This window comes from Aotus nancymaae, unplaced genomic scaffold (genome assembly GCF_030222135.1).
Source record: "Aotus nancymaae isolate 86718 unplaced genomic scaffold, 86718_ANA_hifiasm-v0.15.2.pri h1tg000016l, whole genome shotgun sequence".
In the NCBI taxonomy this organism is placed as follows: Eukaryota; Metazoa; Chordata; class Mammalia; order Primates; family Aotidae; genus Aotus; species Aotus nancymaae.
Genome location: NW_026988428.1, coordinates 35,164,673 through 35,187,549, shown reverse-complemented (window position 1 = coordinate 35,187,549; position 22,877 = coordinate 35,164,673). Strand labels below are relative to the sequence as shown.

The window sequence follows — 22,877 nt, the reverse complement described above, 5'->3', positions numbered from 1 at the left end:
CCCCATAACAGCCATGCTGAACCAGCTCGTGAAGCTGTGTACTCCTATGATTTTGCTGATGCTATCGTCTCTAACTGGAATCCTCTTTCTACCCTCACCCTTTATTTATTTATTTTTCTTATTATTTTTTAAATCAGCATTTCACTCTGTTGCCCAGGCTAGAGTTCAACAATGGCTCAATCTCAGCTCACTGCAACCTCTGCTTCCCAGGTTCAAGCAATTCTCCTGCCTCAGCCTCCCAAGTAGCTGGGATTGCAGGCATGCATCACCATACTCGGCTAATTTTTTTTGTGTTTAGTAGAGACAGGGTTTCACCATGTTGATCAGGCTGGTCTCGAACTCCTGACATCAGGTGACCCATCTGCCTCGGCCTCCCAAAGTGCTGGGGTTACAGGTGTGAGCCACTGTGCCTGGCCCCTATACTCTATTTTAGTCTAGCAAAACCTACTCCAAGGCTTCACTCATTCATCCCCTCCTATATCTTTCTCTCCTTCCTGTTACAATTATTAATTATCTAGTTGCTGGATACTGAGAAATCTAAATGAGGCAAGCAAGTACCTAATTCTTAAGGACCCTATAGTTTAGGAGAATAAACAAATACATAGAAATAATAAAACAATAATAGAACTGTATACAAGAGAGAGAAGTTGCAAGCATTTGGGAGGGAGAGAACAATCAGTGGGATGAAGTGGATGTGGTTAAGTGTCACAAAAGACACGGGGTGTGAACTGGGTTTTGTGAGATATTTACCTGGCAGACAAGGTGGGAAAAGGTATTCTAGAAAAAGGAACCAGCATCTATGACAAACAACAGTTTGGCTTATTCAGGAAACTAAAGAAGTGTTAGGGGGCCAGGTGCGATGGCTCACACTTGTAATCCCAGCACTTTGGGAGGCCAAGGTGTGCGGATTATGAGGTCAGGAGTTCGAGACCAGCCTGGCTAACACAGTGAAACCCTGTCTATACTAAATATAGAAAAATTAGCTGGGTGTGATGGCAGGCTCCTGTAATCCCAGCTACTTTGGAGGCTGAGGCAGGAGAATCGCTTGAACTCGGGAGGCAGAGGTTGCAGTGAGCTGAGATAGTGCCGTTGCACTCTAGCCTCGGTGACAGAGGAAGACTCTGTCTCAAAAAAAAAGACAGGAAAAAAAGAGAAAAAAGTGTTAAGAAAGGAAACCTGCAGAGAGGAGGAGTATGAATGAGAAGTGAGGCTTAATGCAGGGTCAGATCCTTAGGACCTGCATACAGCTAGAATTTGACTGTTACTTAAAGATACATATGGGCTTTTTTTTTTTTTTTTTTTTTGGTAAACAGTTTCTGTCGCCCAGGCTGGAGTGCAGTGGTATGATCTTGGGTCACTGCAACCTCTGCCTCCCAGGCTCAAGTGATTGTCCTGCCTCAGCCTCCCACCATGCCCAGCTAATTTTTTTTTTTTTTTTTTTTTTTTTAGTACAAACAGGGTTTCACCCTGTTAGCTAAGTTGGTCTCAAACTCCTGACCTCAAGTGATCCTCTTGCTTTGGCCTCCCAAAGTGCTGGTATTAAAGGTGTGAGCCACTGGGCCCAGCCCATATTGGCCATTTAATAAAAACGTGTTGAACAGATGAATGGGGAACCATTAGAAGGTTGTAAGCAGCAGCATGGTAGATCTACTGCAGCAGGCCAGGTAATAAACAATGAGGGCCTAGACTAAGGCTGTGGCAGTGAGACTAGGGGAATAGGATGGTTTCTAGAGATGGACATGGGGAGGGATTCCATGAAGAGGATGAAGGAGAAGTAGTTGAAGGCAACTTCTGGGATTCTAACTTGGGCATGGCAGGGTGATGGTATCTCTTTCCAAGATGGGGGTTATAGGCAGAAGACTCAGGGATTTCTTACTACATGTAATTGCCTGTTTATAAGTGAGTGTCCTGTGAGAACAGAGACTGGGTCTTATTAATCCACATGTCTTTTGCAGTAGCACTGACATCAGTATGATGGTTTGACTCTCAGGTTTTCTAGTTGAGAGGTAGGAGACATGGATAGCATTCATGTCCAGCCAAGTTTCAGATGCACTATATCAGGGCCTCGCAAAGCTTTCCACAAAAGCCCTCAGGAGGGAATTGTCCCTGGCCTAACCTCTCACTCACCTCATCTATCTAGAGCAATCTATGGCTATAGCTGAAAACAGTCTCTCAAGTAAAAAATGTATTCAGGGCTCATGTTTTACCTTTAAAAGCCATGCACATTTTACATTTTTCTCATTAATACTTGTTTGAATATAATGCTCTCCTCCTTCCTTCTCAAAAAAAAAAAAACAATTTAAATATTAATAATGATGACAGCCAGCCTGGCAGCTCATGCCTGTAATTGCAGCACTCTGGGAGGCTGAGGCAGCAGGATTACTTGAGCCCAGGAGTTCAGCCAGCCTGAACAACATAGTGAGACCCTGTCTCTACAGAAAATATTTTTAAATTAGCTAGGTGTGGTGGTGTGAGCATGTGGTCCCAGCTACTGGGGAGGCCAAGGTGGGAGGATTGCTTGAGCCCAGGGAGGTTGAGGCTGTAGTAAGCTGTGATTGCGCTACCATACTGCAGCCAGAGCAACAGAGCAAGACCGTTTTTCAAAGAAAATAATAATAATAACAATGACATTCATTCAGAAAGATATACCTTCCTTCCTTCTTTCTCTCTTTCTTTCTTTCTTTCTTTCAACAGAGTTTCACTCTTGTCACCCAGGCTGGAGTGCAATGGTGCGATCTCTGTTCACCTCAACCTCCACTTCCTGGGTCCAAGCGATTCTCCTGCCTCAGCCTCCTGAGTAACTGGGATTACAGGCATGCACCATCACGCCCAGCTAATTTTGTATTTTTAGTAGAGACAGGGTTTCTCCATGTTGGTCAGGCTGGTCTTGAACTCCCAACCTCAGGTGATCTACCCTCGTTGGTCTCCCAAAGTGCTGAGATTACAGCGTGAGCCACTGCACCTGGCCAGATATACCTTATTTCTTCTGGGCTTTATATTAATATATACTCTCTAGCTCACTACTACATACCCTCTAGAGCTATCCCTAATTTGAAAAGAACCATAAAACAGGATTATTTTTTCAGCAGTTTGTTGCATTCCTAATTCTGTTGGTCTAGTAAGAGTACAGTCCTTCAGTTATAAGTGAGATTATTGACTGAAGCCAGGGTCATATGAAGCCAACAGGTAAGAGAGACTTGACTATAACCTCATGGGCCTTTCTGACTTATATCCCCAGGTGCTGCAGAAATTGGGGAAAACTGTAGAAACCAAAGATGAACGATTTGAACAAAGCGCTAACAACTTCTACCAACAACAGGTAATCTGGAGGGTGGGGGAGAGAAGCTTGGAAGAGAAAAGGAGACACGAGGGCTGAGTGGCAGAAGAACAAGAAGTTCTACAAACTGGAAAACATCCCTACCAAGCCACCTTCCCCCTAGGGTTAAGGGCTACAGAGTGACCTGCTGTTTATCCTTCCTCGGTAAACTAAAGGAATTTACCGGCCAGGCGCGGTGGCTCATGCCTGTAATAACAGCACTTTGGGAGGCTGAAGCGGGAGAATCACCTGAGGTCAGGAGTTTGAGACTAACCTGGCCAACATGGTGAAACCCTGTCTCTACTAAAAATATAAAAAATTAGCCGGGCATGTGGCAGGTATCTGTAATCTCAGCTACTCAGCAGGCTGAGGCAGGAGAATCACTTGTACCTGGGAGGCAGAGGTTCAGTGAGCAGAGATTGCGCCATTGCACTCCAGCCTGGGTGACAAGAGTGAAACTTTATCTCAAAAAATAAATAAATAAAAATACAGGCTGGGCGTGGTGGCTCACACCTGGAATCCCAGCACTCTGGGAGGCTGAGGCAAATGGATCATCAGAGGTCAGGAGTTTGAGACCAGCCTGACCAACATAGAGAAACCCCATTTCTACTAAAAATACAAAATTAGCCAGGCGTGGTGGCGTGCGCCTGTAATCCCAGCTACTCAGGAGGCTGAGGCAGGAGAATCGCTTGAACCCAGGATGCAGAGGTTCAAGATCGAGTCAAGTGGTGAGTCAAGATCGAGCCACCTCACTCCAGCCTGGACAACTAGAGCGAAAACTGTCTCAAAAAAATAATATAATAAATAAAAAAATAATAAAAGGACTTTACCTTTTTTCTTGCTGCTGACTGTCATTTTGGGGAACAGAGGAATGTTCTTTTTTTTTTTTTTCGCAGATGGAGTCTTGCTGTGTCGCCCAGGCTGGAGTGCAATGGCGCAATCTCAGCTCACTGCAACCTCCGCCTCCTGGGTTCAAGCAATTCTCCTGCCTCTACCTCCTGAGTAGCTGGGATTTCAGGCACGAGCCACCACGCCTGGCTAATTTTTGTATTTTCAGTAGAGATGTTGCTACCATGTTGCTCAGGCTGGTCTTGAACTCCTGAACTCGTGATTCCCCTGCCTCAGCCTCCCAAAGTGCTGGGATTACAGGTGTGAGCCACCATGCCCAGCCAGAAATGTTCTTTTCTCTTAATTGTTCCCCTCAGGACTGCCCAGGTACAGTGGCATCATCAGGTCCTTACACAGCATCAAAGTGAGCCCCTGCTACTTTAGTTTTTGGCTTATTCACCTCCCCAGAGTGCCTCTTTCCCACCCTAGGGCTCCTCTCCTATCAGTAGCCCCACGTTTTTCTCATTGCCTCTTTGTTCACTACATCTACCACACCTGAGCCCTGTATCTAAAAGAATACCTCCATCTTCGACCTAGCATTTCCACCAACAAACCTCCAATTCTCATTGTTTATTTCAATTGGGATTTCTTTTTCAATCTTTTTTGTTTAAAATAGAGACAGGGTTTCATCATGTTGCCCAGGCTGGTCTCAAACTCCTGGGCTCAAGCAGTCCTTCTGTCTCAGCCCCTCAAAGTGCTGGGATTACAGGCATGAGCCACTGTGCCTGGCCTGGATAATTTCATGTAGAAAATTTACATGAAGAAGGGCATGCCAGAGGTTTAACCTCCGTGGATGTTTGCCTTTCCATCTACCATGAACAAGGGATTGGGCCCAGTGCTTCACATGCATTGTGTCATTTAATTTTTACATTAGCCTTAGAGATTGCTATCCCCTCTTTATACTGGAAAGGAGTTATTAACTTGAGAATATCCAGTCACAATACAATTTTAACACTATCCAGAGTTACGTCACAGTTAACAGGTTAAGGGCACAGTCCTCATAAGACTGCCTTCCTTTCAGACACCAGCTGTAAGCTCCAGGGTTCCCAGAATACCTGCACTTCTGACCAGTTGACTATACATTTGGGAATTCCTTCTACCTACTCAAGTTCTATTACAAAGATACAAATCAGGACAAGCCAAATGAGGAGACACATAAGGTGAGGTCCAGGAGGGTCACAAACATGAAGCTCCTGTGTCACCCTCACAGCACATTGATGTAGTAAGCTTCAGGTGCTTGGAGTTCTTATTGCAGTTTCTTTATACATTGAATCATTGGCTACATGATTAAATCTATCTCTAGCTCCCCTTCCTCCTGCAGAGGTCAGGCTGACATCACCTGTCTCAGAGCCTCAACTCTGTAGTTACAGGGTTGATTTTTCCAGCCTAGCCAGCCACCATCCTGAGTCATTTTTTTTTTAGCATAAACTTAGGTATAGTCTGAGGGGATCACCGTGAATAACAGAGACACAAGATTTAGAAGTTAATTCCAGAAACCAGGGACACAGACAACACAAAATCTTTTTTTTTTTTTTTTTGGAGACGGAGTCTCCCTCTGTCGCCCAGGCTGGAGTGCAGTGGCGTGATCTTGGCTCACTGCAACCTCCACCTTCCAGGTTCAAGTGATTCTTCTGCCTCCTCAGCCTCCTGAGTAGCTGGATTACAGGTGTGCACCACCATGCCTGGCTAATTTTTGTATTTTTAGTAGAGATTTCACCACATTGGTCAGGCTGGTCTCGAACTCCTGACCTCGTGATCCGCCTGCCTTGGCCTCCCAAAGTGCTGGGATTACAGGCATGAGCTACCACACCTGGCCAATAAATTTTTTTTTTAAGGGAATATTTTAAATATGTACAAAGGCAGATAAACTTGTATAATGAATTCACACATACTCATCGCTCAGCTTCCATAATTTATCCACTCCTGAGCAATCATGTTTCCTCTGTGTCTCCACTTACTTTCTCCTATCCTTGATTATTGTGAAGCAAATTCCAGATATATCATTTCATCCAGCCTAAGCAACAGAGGGAGGCTGTCTAAGAGAAAAAGATATTTATGTGGGAATAGAGTGTTGCAATGGGATTATGTGTACCATAGTAAACTATGAGGTATTCAGGGAAGTAAAGGAAGATAAATGTTTTCAAAGGAAAAAATGAGAAGAATTACATGATTGTTTGAAAATAATTATTCTTGGCTACCAAGATCAATAACAAGAGTGATGCCAGTCCAAGGATGAACAGGCAGTTGCAGGGCAGAAGTCCTTGCAGAAATATTTTTTGTATAAGGTTGTGATGGTCTTTGTACAAGGTTGTGGTTTTCGTAGGGTCTTTGTGATAATTCTTATCAGGCATATAAGCATGAGAACCTCCTCTTCATAACTTTCCCTGGCTTTATTATCAGGGATTTTTTTTTAAACACTAGTGACTCCATTTTTATTCCAACAACATTTACATATCCATAAAAATGTCATTATTAGGTCGGGCACAGTGGCTCACACCTGTAATCCCAGCACTTTGGGAGGTCAAGGAGGGCAGATTACCTGGGATCAGGAGTTTGAGACCAGCCTGGCTAACATGGTGAAACCCCATCTCTACTAAAAATACAAAAATTAGCTGGGCATGGTGGCACATACCTGTAATCTCACCTACTTGGGAGGCTGAAGCAGGAGTATCGCTTGAACTGGGAGGTGGAGGTTTCAGTGAGCTGAGATCATACCACTGCACTCCAGCCTGGACGACAGAGTGAAACTCTGTCTCAAAAAAACAAAAAATTCATGATCAGTCTCTAAAGATAGAACTCTTTTAAAATGCAACCACAGGCTGCGGATTAGAGAGACGTGAGTCCTCCGTGGTCGCCGGCAATAAAGGCCCTGCAATTTGGCAAAAAAAAAAAAAAAAAAAAAAAATGCAGCCACAATACCATTATCACACCTCAAAATGTTTTTCTACAAAACATTTACTTGGCCGGGCATGGTGGCTCATGCCTGTAATCCCAGCACTTCGGGAGGCCAAAGCAGGAGGATTAGCTGAGCCTAGGAATTCAAGACGAGCCTGGGCAACATAGCAAGACCCTGTCTCTACAAAAAAAATACAAAAAGTAGCCAGATGTGGTGGCACATGCTTGTAGTCCCAGCTACTTGGGAGACTGAGGTAGGAGAATTGCTTGAGCCCGGGAATTCCAAGCTGCAATGAGCTATGATCATACCACTGCATGCCAGCCTAGGCAGCAGAGCAAGACCTGGTCTCAAAAATGAATAAATAAATCAGTATAAATAAAATATGTACTCATTACAACAAATCAGAAAGTAAATGGTTGGGTGCAGTGGCTCACACCTCCCAGTAGAAAGCCGAGGCGAGAGTATTGCTGAAGTTAGGAGTTTGAGACAAATCCAGCAACACAGGATACCTTATCTCTACAAAAAATAAAAAATATTAGCTGGCCATGGTGGTGCACGCCTGTGGTCCCAACTACTGAGCAGTGAGCTGCGATTGTGCCACTGTACTCCATCCTAAGCGACAGAGCAAGACCCGGTCTCAAAAAAAAAAAAAAAAAAGCCCCCTAAGAACATCAAGAAAAAGAAAAAAATGAATTTAAAAATCAATAATAGACCCAGTATGGTGCCTCATGCCTATAATCCCAGCACACCGAGAGGCCAAAGTGCCGAGCTCGGAGTTTGAGACCAGCCTGGGCAACATGGCAAATCCCCATCTCTACAAAAAATACAAAAATTAGCTGGGCATGGTAGCATGCTCCTATAGTCTCAGCTACTTGGGAGGCTGAGGCAAGAAGATTGCCTGAGTTCGGAAGGTCGAGGCTGCAGTGAGCTTTGTGCCACTGCACTCTAGCCTGGGTGACAAAGTGAGACCCTGTCTCAACAAAAAAGGGAAAAGAAAACAATGTTAACAAAACAATTATGATTTTACATCTTCCTAAACTACAACTATGTAATTTTATATCTTTACAATTACTTTGCTATGTATGTGTATGATATCTAAGTATATCCACAATAAATAAATGTGAGATTTACTGAAGTGAGATTATTCCATGCATATGGTTTTGCTACTTGCCTTTTTCACTTATAAATGTCATACAAATATCTTTTCAGATATTTCTGATTAAACAGTCCAAGAAAATGTAAGTTTTAGTGCTATCTTTTAACAAAAAAACTAGAATCATTTCTTGTTTTTTGTTTTTTTTAGATGGAGTTTTGCTCTTGTTGCCCATGCTGGAGTGCAATGGCGCGGTCTCAGCTCACCGCAAGCTCCGCCTCCCGGGTTCAAGCGATTCTCCTACCTCAGCCTCCTGAGTAGCTGGGATTACAGGCATGTGTCACCATGCCTGGCTAATTTTTTGTCTTTTTAGCAGAGACAGGGTTCCTCCATGTTGGTCAGGCTGGTCTCGAACTCCCGACCTCAGGTGATCTGCCCGCCTCAGCCTCCCAAAGTGCTGGGATTACAGGCGTGAGCCACTACACCCAGCCTAGAATCATTTCTTTTTTTTTTAATTTTTTTATTTTTTCAAAGACAGGGTTTCACCATGTTGGCCAGGCTGGTCTTGAACTCCTGACCTCAGGTGATCCGCCCGCCTCGGCCTCCCAAAGTGCTGAGATTACAGGCGTGAGCCACCGCGCCCGGCCAGAATCATTTCTTAATATGACAAAATATCTTGTCAGTTTTCAAATTCGCCTGCTTGTGCCTTCATGTTTTTTTATGGTTTGTTTAAATCAGCAACTCACTGACATGTTTAAGTCTCTTAGATTTAAGGTTATATCTCTTAATCTGTGTTCTAATCCCTCCCTTCTTATAGCTTATTTGTTGATGATACTAGGTTGTTTGTCCTGAAATTTCCTACGGTCTATATTTTGCTGATTGAATTCCCATGGTATTGTCTAATATGCTCCTATGCCTTCCATACTTTCTGTAAATTGATAGACTTAGAGACTTGATGAGATTCAAATTTTTATTTTGACAGCAAGAATACTTAATAGGTGTTATTGTATTCTTCCATCAGGAGGCACATAATGTCTGGTTGTCTCCTTTTTTGTGTGATGTTAATAGTAAAGTAACAGCATATAAGTTGCAGGGCCAGGATTTAGACTTAAACTCAGCTTTTTTCACTATGCTTCACTAGGAGGCCTCCCTGGGCCTCTTCTCAACTCTTATTACTGTTCTATTTCCAACTCCAGGATAAAAGAAGAAGAATCAGTAAGTTGACACCCACTTTGGAAGGTTTCTGATTCTTGGCCCATTCTGTCCCTCTGTCCTCTCTCTAAGAGCAGATGTGTAGGTAGAAGAGGTAAGAAATGAAGTAGGGCCATCAGGAAGAACAAGAACCGATGGGACAATCCCCTCAGAATTCCCTGTGGAAACCCACCATTTAAACATCACCTAAGGAGGGAAAGTATGTTTGATAAATGAAATGGAGTTAGGTGGGGAAGAAGGAAAACTTCTAGCTGGGTGCAGTGGCTCATGCCTGTCATCCCAACACTTTGGGAGGCTGAGGCAGAAGGGCCAGAGGTTCAAGACCAGCCTAGGGAACATAGTGAGACCTTGTCTCTATTTTAAAAATAAAATAAGGAAAAACTTCTTGACTAAGAGAATGATACATCTATAAGTGCTGATTGAACATACTTTTGAAATTCTCCTCTTGGTAAATTCATTTAACAAACATTTTTTTTAAATTACTTTTTTTAAGACTGGGGTTTCACCATGTTGGTCAGGCTGGTCTTGAACTCCCGACCTCAGGTGATCCGCCCACCTTGGCCTCCAAAGTGCTTGGATTACAGGCATGAGCCACCACATCCAGCCCATCTAACAAACATTTTGTGAGCACCTGCTTAGTGCCAGGCACTGTTAACACAGGTGCTGGGACTTCAACATGAATGAGCCAACATGCCTCCCCACAAGGCTCTCAGTTTAAGGAGGAAGACAGTAACAATACAGACACATCTGACCTGGGGTGGCAAAGACACACAGGAGGAAAAAGGACAAGGTCAAGGATTTTATTTTCTTTTTGTGAAGATGGGGGTCTCGCTATGTTGCCCAAGCTGGTCTCAAACTCTTAGGCTCAAGCAGTCCTCCTGCCTCTGACTCCTTGAGGTCTGGGATTACAGGTGTGAGTGAAGTGTTCCAGAAGCTGAACCAGTTGGTCATGTGCCCTATCTCTCACCCACAGTCAGCTTGCAGGTAAACTTTTTATTAATAGCTTGTCTTATCAGTCCCAAACTTCCCGGCCTAATTTCTTTTTTTTTTTTTTTTTACAATCCCTAAAGCATAAAGCAAACTTACTGTATACTGAATTGGAAAGAGAATCACACAAAGGACTATTTTAAGTGACTTTAAAAAAAAAAAAAAAGGAAGAAAGAAAAAGAGAAAGAAAAAAAGAATGAAGAAGAAGAAAAAGGAAGAGAAAGAGGGAGAGAGAACGGGAGTATTGCTTTATTGTCCAGGCTAGAATGCAGTCTAAAAATGGGAATTGAAAACCTGTTTTATGCCAATAATTGTGCTTAATAATGGAGACAGGAAGGAATAAGGGAAGAAAATAACTAACAAGCAGCCAACCAATATTTCATTTAAACCTATGAAATGCTATGCAATTATTGAGGAGTGATTTACTTCCAATTATGTAGTCGCTTTTGGAATAGGTGTGATATGGTACTGCTAAGAATGTATGTTTTGTGTATTTGAAGTGGAGAGTTCTATAAATATTTATTAAGTTTATTTGTTCCGGGTCTGAGTTCAAGTCCTGGATATTCTTGTTAACTTTCTATCTCATTGATCAGTCTAATATTGACAATGTGATGTTACAGTCTCCCACTATTATTGTGTGGGAGGCTAAGTCTCTTTATAAGTCATTAAGAACTTGTCTTATGTATCTGGGTGCTCCAGTATTGGGTGTGTGTATATTTAGGATCGTTAGCTCCTCTTGTTGCATTGATCCTTTTACCATTATGTAATGTCCTTCTTTGCCTCTTTTGATCTTTGTTGCTTTAAAGTCTATTTTATCAGAAGTGAGAATTGCAGCTCCTGCTTTTTATTTATTTATTCATTTTTGCTCTCCGTTTGGTTGGTAAATCTTCCTCCGTCCCTTTGTTTTGAGTCTTTGTGTATCGTTGCATGTGAGATGGATCTGGATACAGCATACCAATGGGTTTTGGCTTTTTATCCAATTAATAATATATATGAGTTTAATACTGCCATTTGATGCTAGCTGGCTGCTTTGCCCATTAGTTGATAGAAGTTCTTCATTATGCTAATGCTCTTTATTTTTTAATATATTTTTGGAAAGGCTGATACTGGTTGTTCCTTTATATGTATAGTGCTTCTTTCAGAAGCTGTTGTAAAGCAGGCCTGGTGATGGTGAAATCTCTAAGTACTTGCTTGTTCGCAAAAGATTTTATTTTTCCTTCGCTTGTGAAGCTTAGTTTGGCTGGATATGAAATTCTGGGTTGAAAGTTCTTTTCTTTAAGGATGTTGAATATTGGGCCCCACTCTTTTCTGGCTTGTAGGATTTCTGCTGAGAGATCTGCTGTAAGTCTGATAGGCTTCCCTTTGTGGGTAACCTGACCTTTCTCTCTGGCTGCTCTTAGTATTTTCTCCTTCATTTCAACCCTGATGAATCTGACGATTATGTGCTTTGGGGTTGGTCTTCTTGAGAAATATCTTTGTGGTGTTCTCTGGATTAGCTGGAGTTGGGTATTGTCCTGCCTTACTAGGTTAGGAAAGTTTTCCTGAATAATATCCTGAAGAGTATTTTCCAACTTGGGATTCATTCTCTTCGTCACATTCAGGTACACCTATCAAACGTAGATTAGGTCTTTTCACATAGTCCTATATTTCTTGGAGACTTTGCTCATTCCTTTTTATCCTTTTTTCTCTAATCTTGACTTCTCGTTTTATTTCATTAAGTTGGTCTTCGACCTCTGATATCCTTTCTTCTGCTTGGTCAATTCGACTGTTAAAACTTGTGCATACTTCGCGAAGTTCTCGTGTTGTGTTTTTCAGCTCCATTAATTCACTTATATTCCGCTCTAAATTGTCTATTCTCGTTAGCATTTCATCAAACCTTTTTTCATAGTTCTTAGTTTCTTTGCATTGGGTTAGAACAAGTTCTTTTAATTCACAGAAGTTTCTTATCATCCACCTTCTGAAGCCTACTTCTGTTAATGGAACACACTCGTTCTCCATCAGGCCTTGTTCCGTTGCTGATGAGGAACTGTGATCCCCTGTAGAGGGAGAGGCATTCTGATTTTGGGTATTCTCAGCCTTTTTACGCTGGTTTCTTCCCATCATTGTAAATTTATCCACCTGTCGTCTTTGTGATTACCAACTTTCAAATTAGGTCTCTGAGTGGATGTCCACCTTGTTGATCCCCAGCGTGGAAATCTGAGCAATCCACTGCACCGGCCAAAACAGCGGTGTTAAGATTGATGGTGCTCTTCTGCCCGGGAATCTCCAGTCTAGCTCCCTTCTTGAGTCCGTCCTTCAATCAGCTGAATAGGTGACTCTGTCTTCCCGGAGCTCCAAACAACATCAGCCAAAAGGGGACCTAGTCCCGCTCACTCTACACCAAGAACTGCCTCGCCAAGGCGCCAGCAAAACCACTGCGCCGGCCACAAGAGTTGCGCTGATGACCCGTGGGGCTCCTCTGCTGGGAATCTCCTGGTCCGTGAGGAACAAAAATTTGATTGAAAGTGTGGTGTCCTCTCGTTCTCTGCACTTTCACTGGAAGCTACAATCCCGAGCTGCTAGTGATCAGCCATCTTGGATCTCTCTCCTTCCCGGCCTAATTTCAATGTCTTGCCACTTGCCCACATTCCTGATCACATTTCTATAGGTAATTTTTCTTTGAGGCTCTACTTGCTTCCCCCATTCCTTCTCTTCAGAGTGTATTACATAGGAAGGATCCTTTTCCTCAAGCAGCACTTTAACCTGTTATTTCTGGTAGTGATAGCTGCTTCCAATTCATTACCTTTAAAATCAAATCTAATAATCTAGCTTCATCTTTCCCTCCTGGATCTACATTAAACCAAGCACTTTTCAACACTTGGTCAAAGTTTGGGCATCCTATTTACACTTGTTTTGCTAAGTGTTTGTGTCCATTTTCCGCTAGGGAACCCCAGGACAACAACCCTCTCCATCCTCAGTACCCCAGTCTCTCTCTCTCTCTTTTTTTTTTTTGGGGGGGGGATGGAGTCTCACTCTTTGTCACCCAGGCTAGAGTGCAGTGGTGCGATCTTGGCTCACTGCAACCTCTGCCTCCTGTGTTGGAGCAATTCTCCTGCCTCAACCTCCCAAGTAGCTGGGGATTACAGGTGTGTACCACCATGCCTGGCTAATTTTTGTATTTTTAGTAGAGACAGGATTTCGCCATGTTGGCCAGTCTGATCTTGAACTCCTGACCTCAGGTGATTCAGCCACCTCAGCCTCCCAGAGTGCTGGGATTACAGGCATGAACCACCACACCCGGCCAGTACCCCAGTCTCTTAGACCTAGCTCTGTCCACCTGACTGCTCAGGACAAGCTTCTGGTGTGAGTGGTTCATTAACTGAGGGTTGGGATTGTTTGTATAATGGGTGGGAAGGACTGACTCACACTCTTTATGGCAATGCCAATAACTTGGCAAGGATTCAGAGAGCAGAAGTGATAAAATCATAAGATTTAGACCTAGAACTGGTCTTGCCCTGCATTTATAGATGAAGAAATGGAAAGCAGAGAAGTGGAATAACTTGCTAGTTGGTGGTAGAGCCAAGTTTCTTGACTCCCAGACAAGTGAGAAGCCAAGACTATGCGAGTCACATCTGTCAGGAAAGGAGAAAGATGTTGGGATTATTCAGCCTGGAGATATTCCAGGGGAGGACAGATAGGTCAGAGAAAGAAAATGAAACCTGGTGCTGTCCTGTCTTCCCCTTCCTCCCCCACTCCACACCACTACGCCCCCCGCACACACACACTCACACTCATACTTCATCTTCTCAAAACAAAGAGCAAAAGCATAAAGGAGAATTTTCTGACTAAATAGCTTGATTCCAAAACACAGAAATGGAGCTGTGCTTTTGTGAGCTACAGCAGAGAGCAGAAGGCATTCCATTTTCTGGGCTGTGAGAGAAAGAGTACCCCTAGTTTTGAACAGTGTGCATTTGTGCATGGTCGCCTTGATTACTGATCTGATTTTTCGGGTCATATGAGAACTAATGGGAAAAAAATAAGAATTTTATTTGTAGAAATTGTGCAAGGTAATTTTTTTGAGATGGAGTTTCGCTCTCGTTGCCCAGGCTGGAGTGCAGTGGCATAATCCCAGCTCACTGCAACCTCTGCGCTCCTTGGGTTCAAGTGATTCTTCTGCCTCAGCCTCCCGAGTAGCTGGGATTACAGGCATGTGCCACCACACCCGGCTAATTTTTGTATTTTTAGTAGAGACGGGCTTTCGCCATGTTAGCCAGGCTGGTCTTGAGGTTCTGACCTCAGGTGATCCACCCGCCTCGGCCTCCCAAAGTGGTGGGATTATAGGCGTAAGCCACTGCACCCAGACTGTGCAAGGTAATTTAACAGTTTTTATTACTTTATTATATTTATTTTTGAAATAAAATTTTTATAGTGAAGTAAAAAATTGAGTCCTTTTTTTTTCCTTCAATAAGTAATTTTAAAGCCTTGTTAATTTTTATAATCTCCAAAACTCTTTCAAGGCTCTTTAAAACCTTGATTATCACCTTTTCAAAATTCTCAGACTTCTACCTACATATCTTATCCATGTTTAAAAGACGTTGTGGGCCGGACACGATGGCTCACGCCTATAATCCTAGCACTTTGGGAGGCCGAGGTGGGTGGATCACCTGAGGTCAGGAGTTCAAGACCAGCCTGGCCATCATGGTGAAACCCCATTTAAAAAAAAAAAAAAAAGATGTTGTGGTGGCCGAGCACGGTAGCTCATGCCTATAATCCCAGCACTTTGGGAGGCCAAGGTGGGTGGATCACATGAGGTTGAGAGTCAAGACCAGGCTGGCCAACATGGTGAAACCCTGTCTCTATTAAAAATACAAAAAAATTAGCTAGCCGTGGTGGAAAGCACCTGTAATCCCAGCTACTCTGGAGGCTGAGGCAGGAGAATCACTTGAACCCAGGAGGCGAGCTTGCAGTGAGCCAAGATCCTGCCATTCCACTCCAGCCTGGACAACAGGGGCGAAACTCTGTCTCAAAAAAAAAAAAAAAAAAAAAAAAAAATGTTGTGTACATTTAACATATTAGGCTATCTAAGCTTTTTTTCTGTGAATAAAAAGCAAGGAGGAAGTGAGATATCCTTCCTGGTAAATGCTGAGTGTTTCTGAATGTTGAATTTTGTTAACTGACTGAATCTGTCTCCATTATGCTATTGAAAGTGCTTTCTCAAGGTCACCAGAGACATATTACCAAATCCAGTGAATTTTACCAATTCTTCCTGCATTCTCACCTCTCTGTAGCATCTGACACTTCCTTGATATAGTTTGTTTTTTAGACAGAGTCTGCTTTTTCTCCCAGGCTGGAGTGCAGTGGTGTGATTGTGGCTCACTACAGCCTCCGCCTTCCAGGTTCACGCAATTCTCCAGCCTCAGCCTCCCAAGTAGGGATTACAGGTGTCCGCCACCACATCCGGCCTAATTTTTGTATCTTTAGTAGAGACAGAGTTTCACCATGTTGGCCAGGCTGGTCTCGAACTCCTGACCTCAAGTGATCCACCCACCTTGGCCTCCCAAAGTGCTGGGATTACAGGTGTGAGCCACCGTGCCTGGCCTACTTCCTTGATTGTTTCTATGATGTTCTCTTAATCCTCCTATGATAACACAGCACACAATCCCAGTTCCGTACCTCTCTGACAGTGCCTTTCACTCCTTTAGGACTCTCTGTGTCCTCATGTCCCTTCAAACTGACATTCAGCCCTTGAGAGGGACTTTTGATCTAATATTTGGTCAGAAGTTTAGACTAGCTTAGAAGTGAGCTCTGGAAGCAAGAAAATGGATGAAATAACTAGTCCAGTTTTCTTTGTTGATTTGACCAAGTAGACCTAAATTTTCTGCTGCTAAAATTAAGTAATAGTGACCTTTCCCCAAAGATTTCCACAGGAAAAAATTTTGTCACTAGATAGAATTTTCTGAATTTTCCTTTTTTTCCCCATAATTTTTTATTTGTATTTGTATTTATTTATTTATTTATCTTTTTGGAGACAGTTTCGCTCTTGTTGCCCAGACTGTAGTGCAGTGGCACAATCTCGGCTCACTGCAGCCTTCACCTCCCAGGTTCGAGTGATTCTCCTGCCTCGGCCTCCCGAGTAGCTGGGATTACAGGCATGTGCCATCACGCCCTGCTAATTTTTTGTATTTAGTAGAGATGGGATCTCACCATGTTGATCAGGCTGGTCTCAAACTCCTGACCTCAGGTGATCCACCGGCCTCAGCCTCCCAACGTGCTGGGATTACAGGCGTGAGCCACTGTGCCCGGCTCCATAATTTTTTATATTTTTGGTATCATCAATAGCCTATCAAGTAATGAATACAGCAAATAACAAATGAACAAATTCACAAGTATTTTATGGTGTACTGAATAATGCAGCTTGGTTTTTAGGTATACCATCCCCAGAACTGGTCTGTTCTGACCTGTAGGCTGACCCCGTAGAGTACCCTTAAAGTGGGCTGCACCTCTCAGTCCATCCCTACACTCCTGAAGTCAGGTTCCAGAATGTCGGCTGTCAGGCCTTATATTCCCACACAACTCTTCAAAATGAGTTTACACAGAGGAAGGACACCAAAATGGGAAGGGGCTCTAAACACCATAAGGAACAGTTGAGGAAACCTATGAAAAAGACTTGGTCAAGGGCACGTGAAAGGTGTCTTCAAACATGTATGGAAGAGAAATTAGATCTACTCTATAGGTACAGAAGACCAACTGAAGACTAATAGGAAAAAGTTTGTTTGTTTGGTCATTTGTTTGTTTGTTTTGAAATGGAGTCTTGCTTTGTTGCCCAGGCTGGAATGCAGTGGCACAATCCTATCTCAGCTCACTGTAACTTTCACATTCCAAGTTCAAGCAATCCTCCTACCTCAGCCTCCCAAGTAGTTGGGATTACAGGCACCCATCACCACACCCAGCTAATTTTTGTATTTTTAGTAGAGATGGGGTTTCGCCATGTTGGTCAGGCTCGTCTCAAACTCCTGACCTCAGGTGATCTGCCCACCTTGGCCTCTCAAAATGCTGGGATTATAGGGGTGAGCCACTGTGCCTGGCCCAGAAAAAGTTTTAACAGAGCTAGTTTAAAATGAAGTGATACCGTCTCAGGCAAGATGTTGGTTTCCAGTTCCTGGAAGTATTTGAGAAGCAGAGGCTAAATGACCATTTTTCAGAGTTATAACAAAAGCAGTTCATTTATCAGATTGAGATTTAAACTTCTAACTCTAAATGACACCTTCCGCCGAGCGTGGTGGCTCAAGCCTGTAATCCCAGCACTTTGGGAGGCTGAGGCAGGTGGATCACGAGGTCAAGAGATCGAGACCATCCTGGTCAACATGGTGAAAACCTGTCTCTACTAAAAATAGAAAAACTAGCTGGGCGTGGTGGCGCGCGCCTGTAGTACCAGCTACTTGGGAGGCTGAGGCAGAAGAATTGCTTGAACCTAGGAGGCAGAGGTTGCAGTGAGCCGAGATTATGCCACTGCACTCCAGCCTGGCGCCTGGTGACAGAGTGAGACTCTGTCTCAAAAAATAAATAAATAAATAAAATAAATGACACCTTCCTCTCCTTCTTTTTTAGAGGGAGGAGGAGCCCTTATCTGAACTTTGGGTTCCTAGCCTAAAAAATGAGATTTCAGACACAGGAGCAAAGATGGAAGCAGGGATAGATAGATAGATAGATGAAGACATTTGGGTAGGAACAGGAGGAGAGGCAATGACGGGGCTCCTTGGAGTAGCATAAGGCAGGTGACTGATGGAAGGGAAGGGTACAGTGAGGCAAGGCAGAGAAGGATATCAGAGGAGGGGAGGAATGTCTGTGTGAGGGTTCAGAGAAAGAAGAAGGCCTGGTGTCTGTAGAAAATGGTAGCACTTTATCTACCCAGAGAGGAGGGTGCAAGCCGGAGGATGGCATAGATAGTGTTACACAGAGAACACTTACATTTCAACAGAGGAACTTGGATATAGGCTCTTGTTCACCGGAAGGAAGACATGCCAGTATAATGGGAGCTGTAGCAAGCCCCCATCTTAAACACTAACACAAGGCCTGTTGCAGTGGCTCACTCCTGTAATCCCAGCACTTTGGGAGGCTGAGGTGGGTGGTTCACCTGAGGTCGGGAGTTCGAGACCAGCCTGACCAACATGGAGAAACCTGTCTCTACTACAAATACAAAATTAGCCAAGTGTGGTGGCGCATGCCTGTAATCCCAGCTACTCGAGAGGTTGAGTCAGGACAATCACTTGAACCTGGGAGGTGGAGGTTTCAGTGAGCTGAGATTGTGCCATTGCACTCCAGCCTGGGCAACAAGAGCCAAACTGTCTAAAAAAAAAAACTAATACAAAAGAGACAACCTACAACATGTTGATAAAGAAAGTAAAGGCTAACTTACAAAAATTGTGAATATCTGAAGAAATTCCAAGTGTGATTTCTGCTTTTTTTTTTTTTTTTTTTTTTTTTGAGACGGAGTTTCACTCATGTTACCCAGGCTAGAGTGCAATGGTGCGATCTCGGCTCACCGCAACCTCGGCTCACCGCAACCTCCGCCTCCTGGGTTCAGGCAATTCTCCTGCCTCAGCCTCCCGAGTAGCTGGGACTACAGGCGTGCACCACCATGCCCAGCTAATTTTTTGTATTTTTAGTAGAGACAGGGTTTCACCATGTTGACCAGGATGGTCTCAATCTCTTGACCTCGTGATCCACCCGCCTCGGCCTCCCAAAGTGCTGGGATTACAGGCGTGAGCCACCGCGCCCGGCGATTTCTGCTTTTAACCTACTTTTTGACTTTGACCTCAGGACCATCTTTCGAAATATCAATCTCTTTAGTCACCAAACGTACTTTTCTCTTGCAGGCAGAAGGCCACAAGCTATACAAGGACCTGAAGAACTTCCTTAGTGCAGTCAAAGGTGGGTATTGCAGCATGGGATAATCCAGAGGGCATTTGTATACCTACTAAGAGGTTTAGGGGTGGAAAACAACAACCATACCCCCAGATTTTTGTCATTTTATCATTTATTTAGACTCCTGGAACTTTGTGGGCTGAGGAAGAGTGACTTTTCCTTTCAGCCCATCCAGCTTCCCTCACTTACATAACCCAAAGCTTCTGAGTTCGTTCTTCTGAATTGAATCCACTGATTTGTCACCCATGTGATTACACCAACTACTGTTGGGGAACTTGATGGTGGGACTGAATTCTCTCCTTTCAGTGATGCATGAAAGTTCAAAAAGAGTGTCAGAAACCCTGCAGGAGATCTACAGCAGCGAGTGGGATGGTCACGAGGAACTGAAGGCCATCGTAGGGGTAAGAGTGGCTTGGGTTTCACAACTTGGCACTTACTCCTGTTTGCATCTCAACCTCAGCTTAGCTTCTCTATCCAAGAAAATAGGAAAACAAAGGAGCCAGTTCACACTGTGCATTTGTATAGGCTCAGTCACTGGGGGGTAGGAAGAAGCTGCAACTATGAAGGTAAAAACAAGTTTTCCCTAATCTGTGGATTCCTTTAATTTTGACCCTCTTCCCCTTTTTAAAACATTATGGGAGGCCGGGCGCTGTGGCTCATGCCTGTAATCCCAGCTCTTAGGGAGGCAGAGGCGGGAGGATAGCTTGAGCCCAGGAGTTCGAGACCTGCCTGGGCAATATAGCGAGACCCCATTCTCAAAAAGAAAAAAAAAAAACATTATGGGAAGTTTCAGCTCCTAAAGATTGGCTGTTTTTTTAAAACAAAGTTCATGCAGTTATATACTCTTAAACTTTCCCATCTAAGCTCTGGAGTCCAAGGCTTTGACCTTGTCCTCTGTTCTTAATCCCTGAATGTATGTTCAGACCCCCATAGAGCAGTTCCTTGGGGTAGGGGCTGTTTCTTTTCTTCCTCTGACTATTCCCCAGAATCCAACATATTCTAAATACAGTGCTACAAAAAAGAAGTTTTTTGCAGGAAGAATTTGGATATTTCCCTGGTAGACAGTTGTGGTTAGAAGTGGAGCCTTCACCAACCTCTGTCTCTATCCCACAGAATAATGATCTCCTTTGGGAGGACTACGAGGAAAAATTGGCCGACCAGGCTGTGAGGACCATGGAAAACTACGTCGCCCAGTTCAGCGAGATTAAGGTACTCAATGTACGGAATCAAGGCTGGGTTGTGGATGGCCCAATCCAGGTTAGAGAACATACTGGGTTAGGCATTGTAAGTAGAATTAGAGCTTCATGATTAGAAATGAAGTTTGGGTAAGTTAGGAGAAAGATTAAGGTTGAGGGTTAGATAAGAGGTTAGGATAGAAGGTTGGAAGTAGTGTGAAGTTTATGTTTAAACTTAGATTTCAAGGCTGGGCGCAGTGGCTTACACCTGTAATCCCAGTACTTTGGGAAGCCAAGGCAGGAGGACCACTTGAGCCTAGGAGTTCAAGACCAGCCTGGGCAACGTGGCAAAACCCCATCTCTACAAAAAACTACTAGTCAGTGTGGTGGTGCATTCCTGTAGTCCCAGCTACCCTAGGAAGCTGGGCAAAGGATCACTGGAGCTGGGGAGGGAGAGGTTGCAGTGAGCCGAGATCATGCCACTGAGGTCCAGCCTGGGTGACAGATGCTGGTGTCTCAAAATAAGTAAATACATAAAATAAACTTAGATTTCAGTGAGCTATATTTGCACTGATTTTGAATTAGATCCAAGTTAGAGGCATCCCTTTTAGCTGTGACAAACTGTTGATGGCACTAAAGATATTTATTGTATAGAAGAGGAAACATGGAGCAATCAAATAGTTATCTTCAAATGCTTGGAAGTCTGTTGGGTAAAAGAAGAAGTCTGCCTATTTTAAACTCTTCCAGAAAGCAGAATTAGAGTCCATCTATTCATTAAGCTAGTATTTCTTTTTGAGACGGAGTCTTGCTCTGTTACCCAGGCTAGAGTGCAATGGTACAGTCTCGGCTCACTGCAACCTCCGCTTCCCGGGTTCAAGCAATTCTTCTGCCTCAGCCACCGGAGTAGCTGGGATTCCAGGCATGCACCACAATGCTTGGCTGATTTTTGTATTTTTAGTAGAGACAGGGTTTCACCATGTTGGTCAGGCTGGTCTCGAACTCCTGACCTCAGGTGATCTGCCCACCACAGCCTCCCAAAGTGCTGGAATTACAGGCATGAGTCACCACGCCCAGCACTAGTTTTTATTAAACACCTACTCTGTCAGGCACTGTGCTGATTCAAAGGAAGAAGTTAGAGGGAGACTGACTTAAGTTCCTAATAGTTAAAGCTTTCCAAAAACAAAATGAAATAGACTCAAAGATAGTGAGTTGTCTGTTGTTTGGACAAACAGAAGTCAAACTACTTCTTATCTTGGATATTGTGGAGAAGCCTCATGTATTGTATGGGAAGTTGGACCACATAATTGCTAAAATCTTTTCAAATTCTGTGACTGAGAGAATGAGACGATTCAGTAACAGTTTGCTTCTCCCTGGTATAATTTATCGTTTGGATAAGATTGAGTAGACTTTCTCTCAGTGCTCATAGTAATTTATGGCTTTTATTGTGTTTTAGAGCTTTCAAAGCACTTTGTATTCAGCATTCAATCTTTCAAATAACAGTTGTATAAGGGCAGATGGGGCTATTGAGGCTCCAAAAGAAATGTGCCTTGCCACTGGCCACAGGCTAATGAATGGCAGATTTGGGACTAAGGCCCAAAAATCCAGACTTTCACTTCTATGTGATTCTCAAGGTCATTTCTCCTGGAGGCTGAACTAGTTTATAATGGGTTCATAGGAAATACTAAAATTTAATACAGGGGGAGGTGGAGGCGAAAAATATAAACATATATATATATTACAGATTTCCACATGCTCTCTGTAGGATTGCCCCTTACTCTATCACCCTCTGAGAATCCCCCATTCTTCCTAGATACTGAGGGAGATCCCATGGGCACACAACCCTACTAGAAAGTGAAATTTGGGCCGGGCGTGGTGGCTCATGCCTGTAATCCCAGCACTTTGGGAGGCTGAGGCAGGCATATCACATGAGCCCAGGAGTTCGTCACGAGCCTGGCCAACATGGCAAAACCCCATCTCTACTAAAAATACAAAAATTGGCTGAACTTGGTGCACACGCCTATAATTACAGCTACTTGGGAGGCTGAAGCACAAAAATTGCTTGAATCTGGGAGGCAGAGGTTGCAGTGAGCTGAAATCTCAACACTGCACTCCAACCTGGGCAACAGAGCAAGACCCTGTCTCAAAAAAACAAAAACAAAGGCCAGGCGCAGTGGCTCGCACCTGTAATCCCAGCACTTTGGGAGGCCGAGGCAGGCGAATCATGAGGTCAGGAGTTCAAGACCAGCCTGGCCAACATAGTGAAACCCCATCTCTACTAAAATTACAAAGAATAAAAAATTAGCCAGGCATGGTGTCAGGTGCCTGTAGTCCCAGCTACTTGGGAGGCTGAGCCAGGAAGATCATTTGAACCCGAGAGGTGGAGGTTGCAGCAAGTCGAGATAGTGC

At 43.7% G+C, this 22,877-nt stretch overlaps 1 protein-coding gene across 2 annotated transcripts in view; it reads left to right on the top strand.

Moving 5' to 3' along the window:
* The window catches only part of BIN2 (bridging integrator 2), a 45,582-nt gene that overhangs the window by 6,000 nt on the left and 16,705 nt on the right, over positions 1-22,877 (top strand). For both annotated transcript variants that reach the window (XR_010342984.1, XM_012450226.3), the window contains exons 2-5: positions 3,239-3,319; positions 19,248-19,302; positions 19,603-19,697; positions 20,410-20,505. Coding sequence is in view for 1 of the 2 variants with exons in the window: in XM_012450226.3 (XP_012305649.3) it covers positions 3,239-3,319; positions 19,248-19,302; positions 19,603-19,697; positions 20,410-20,505 (327 nt within the window). In the remaining variant the exon portion in view is untranslated. The remainder of the gene's footprint in view (positions 1-3,238; positions 3,320-19,247; positions 19,303-19,602; positions 19,698-20,409; positions 20,506-22,877) is intronic.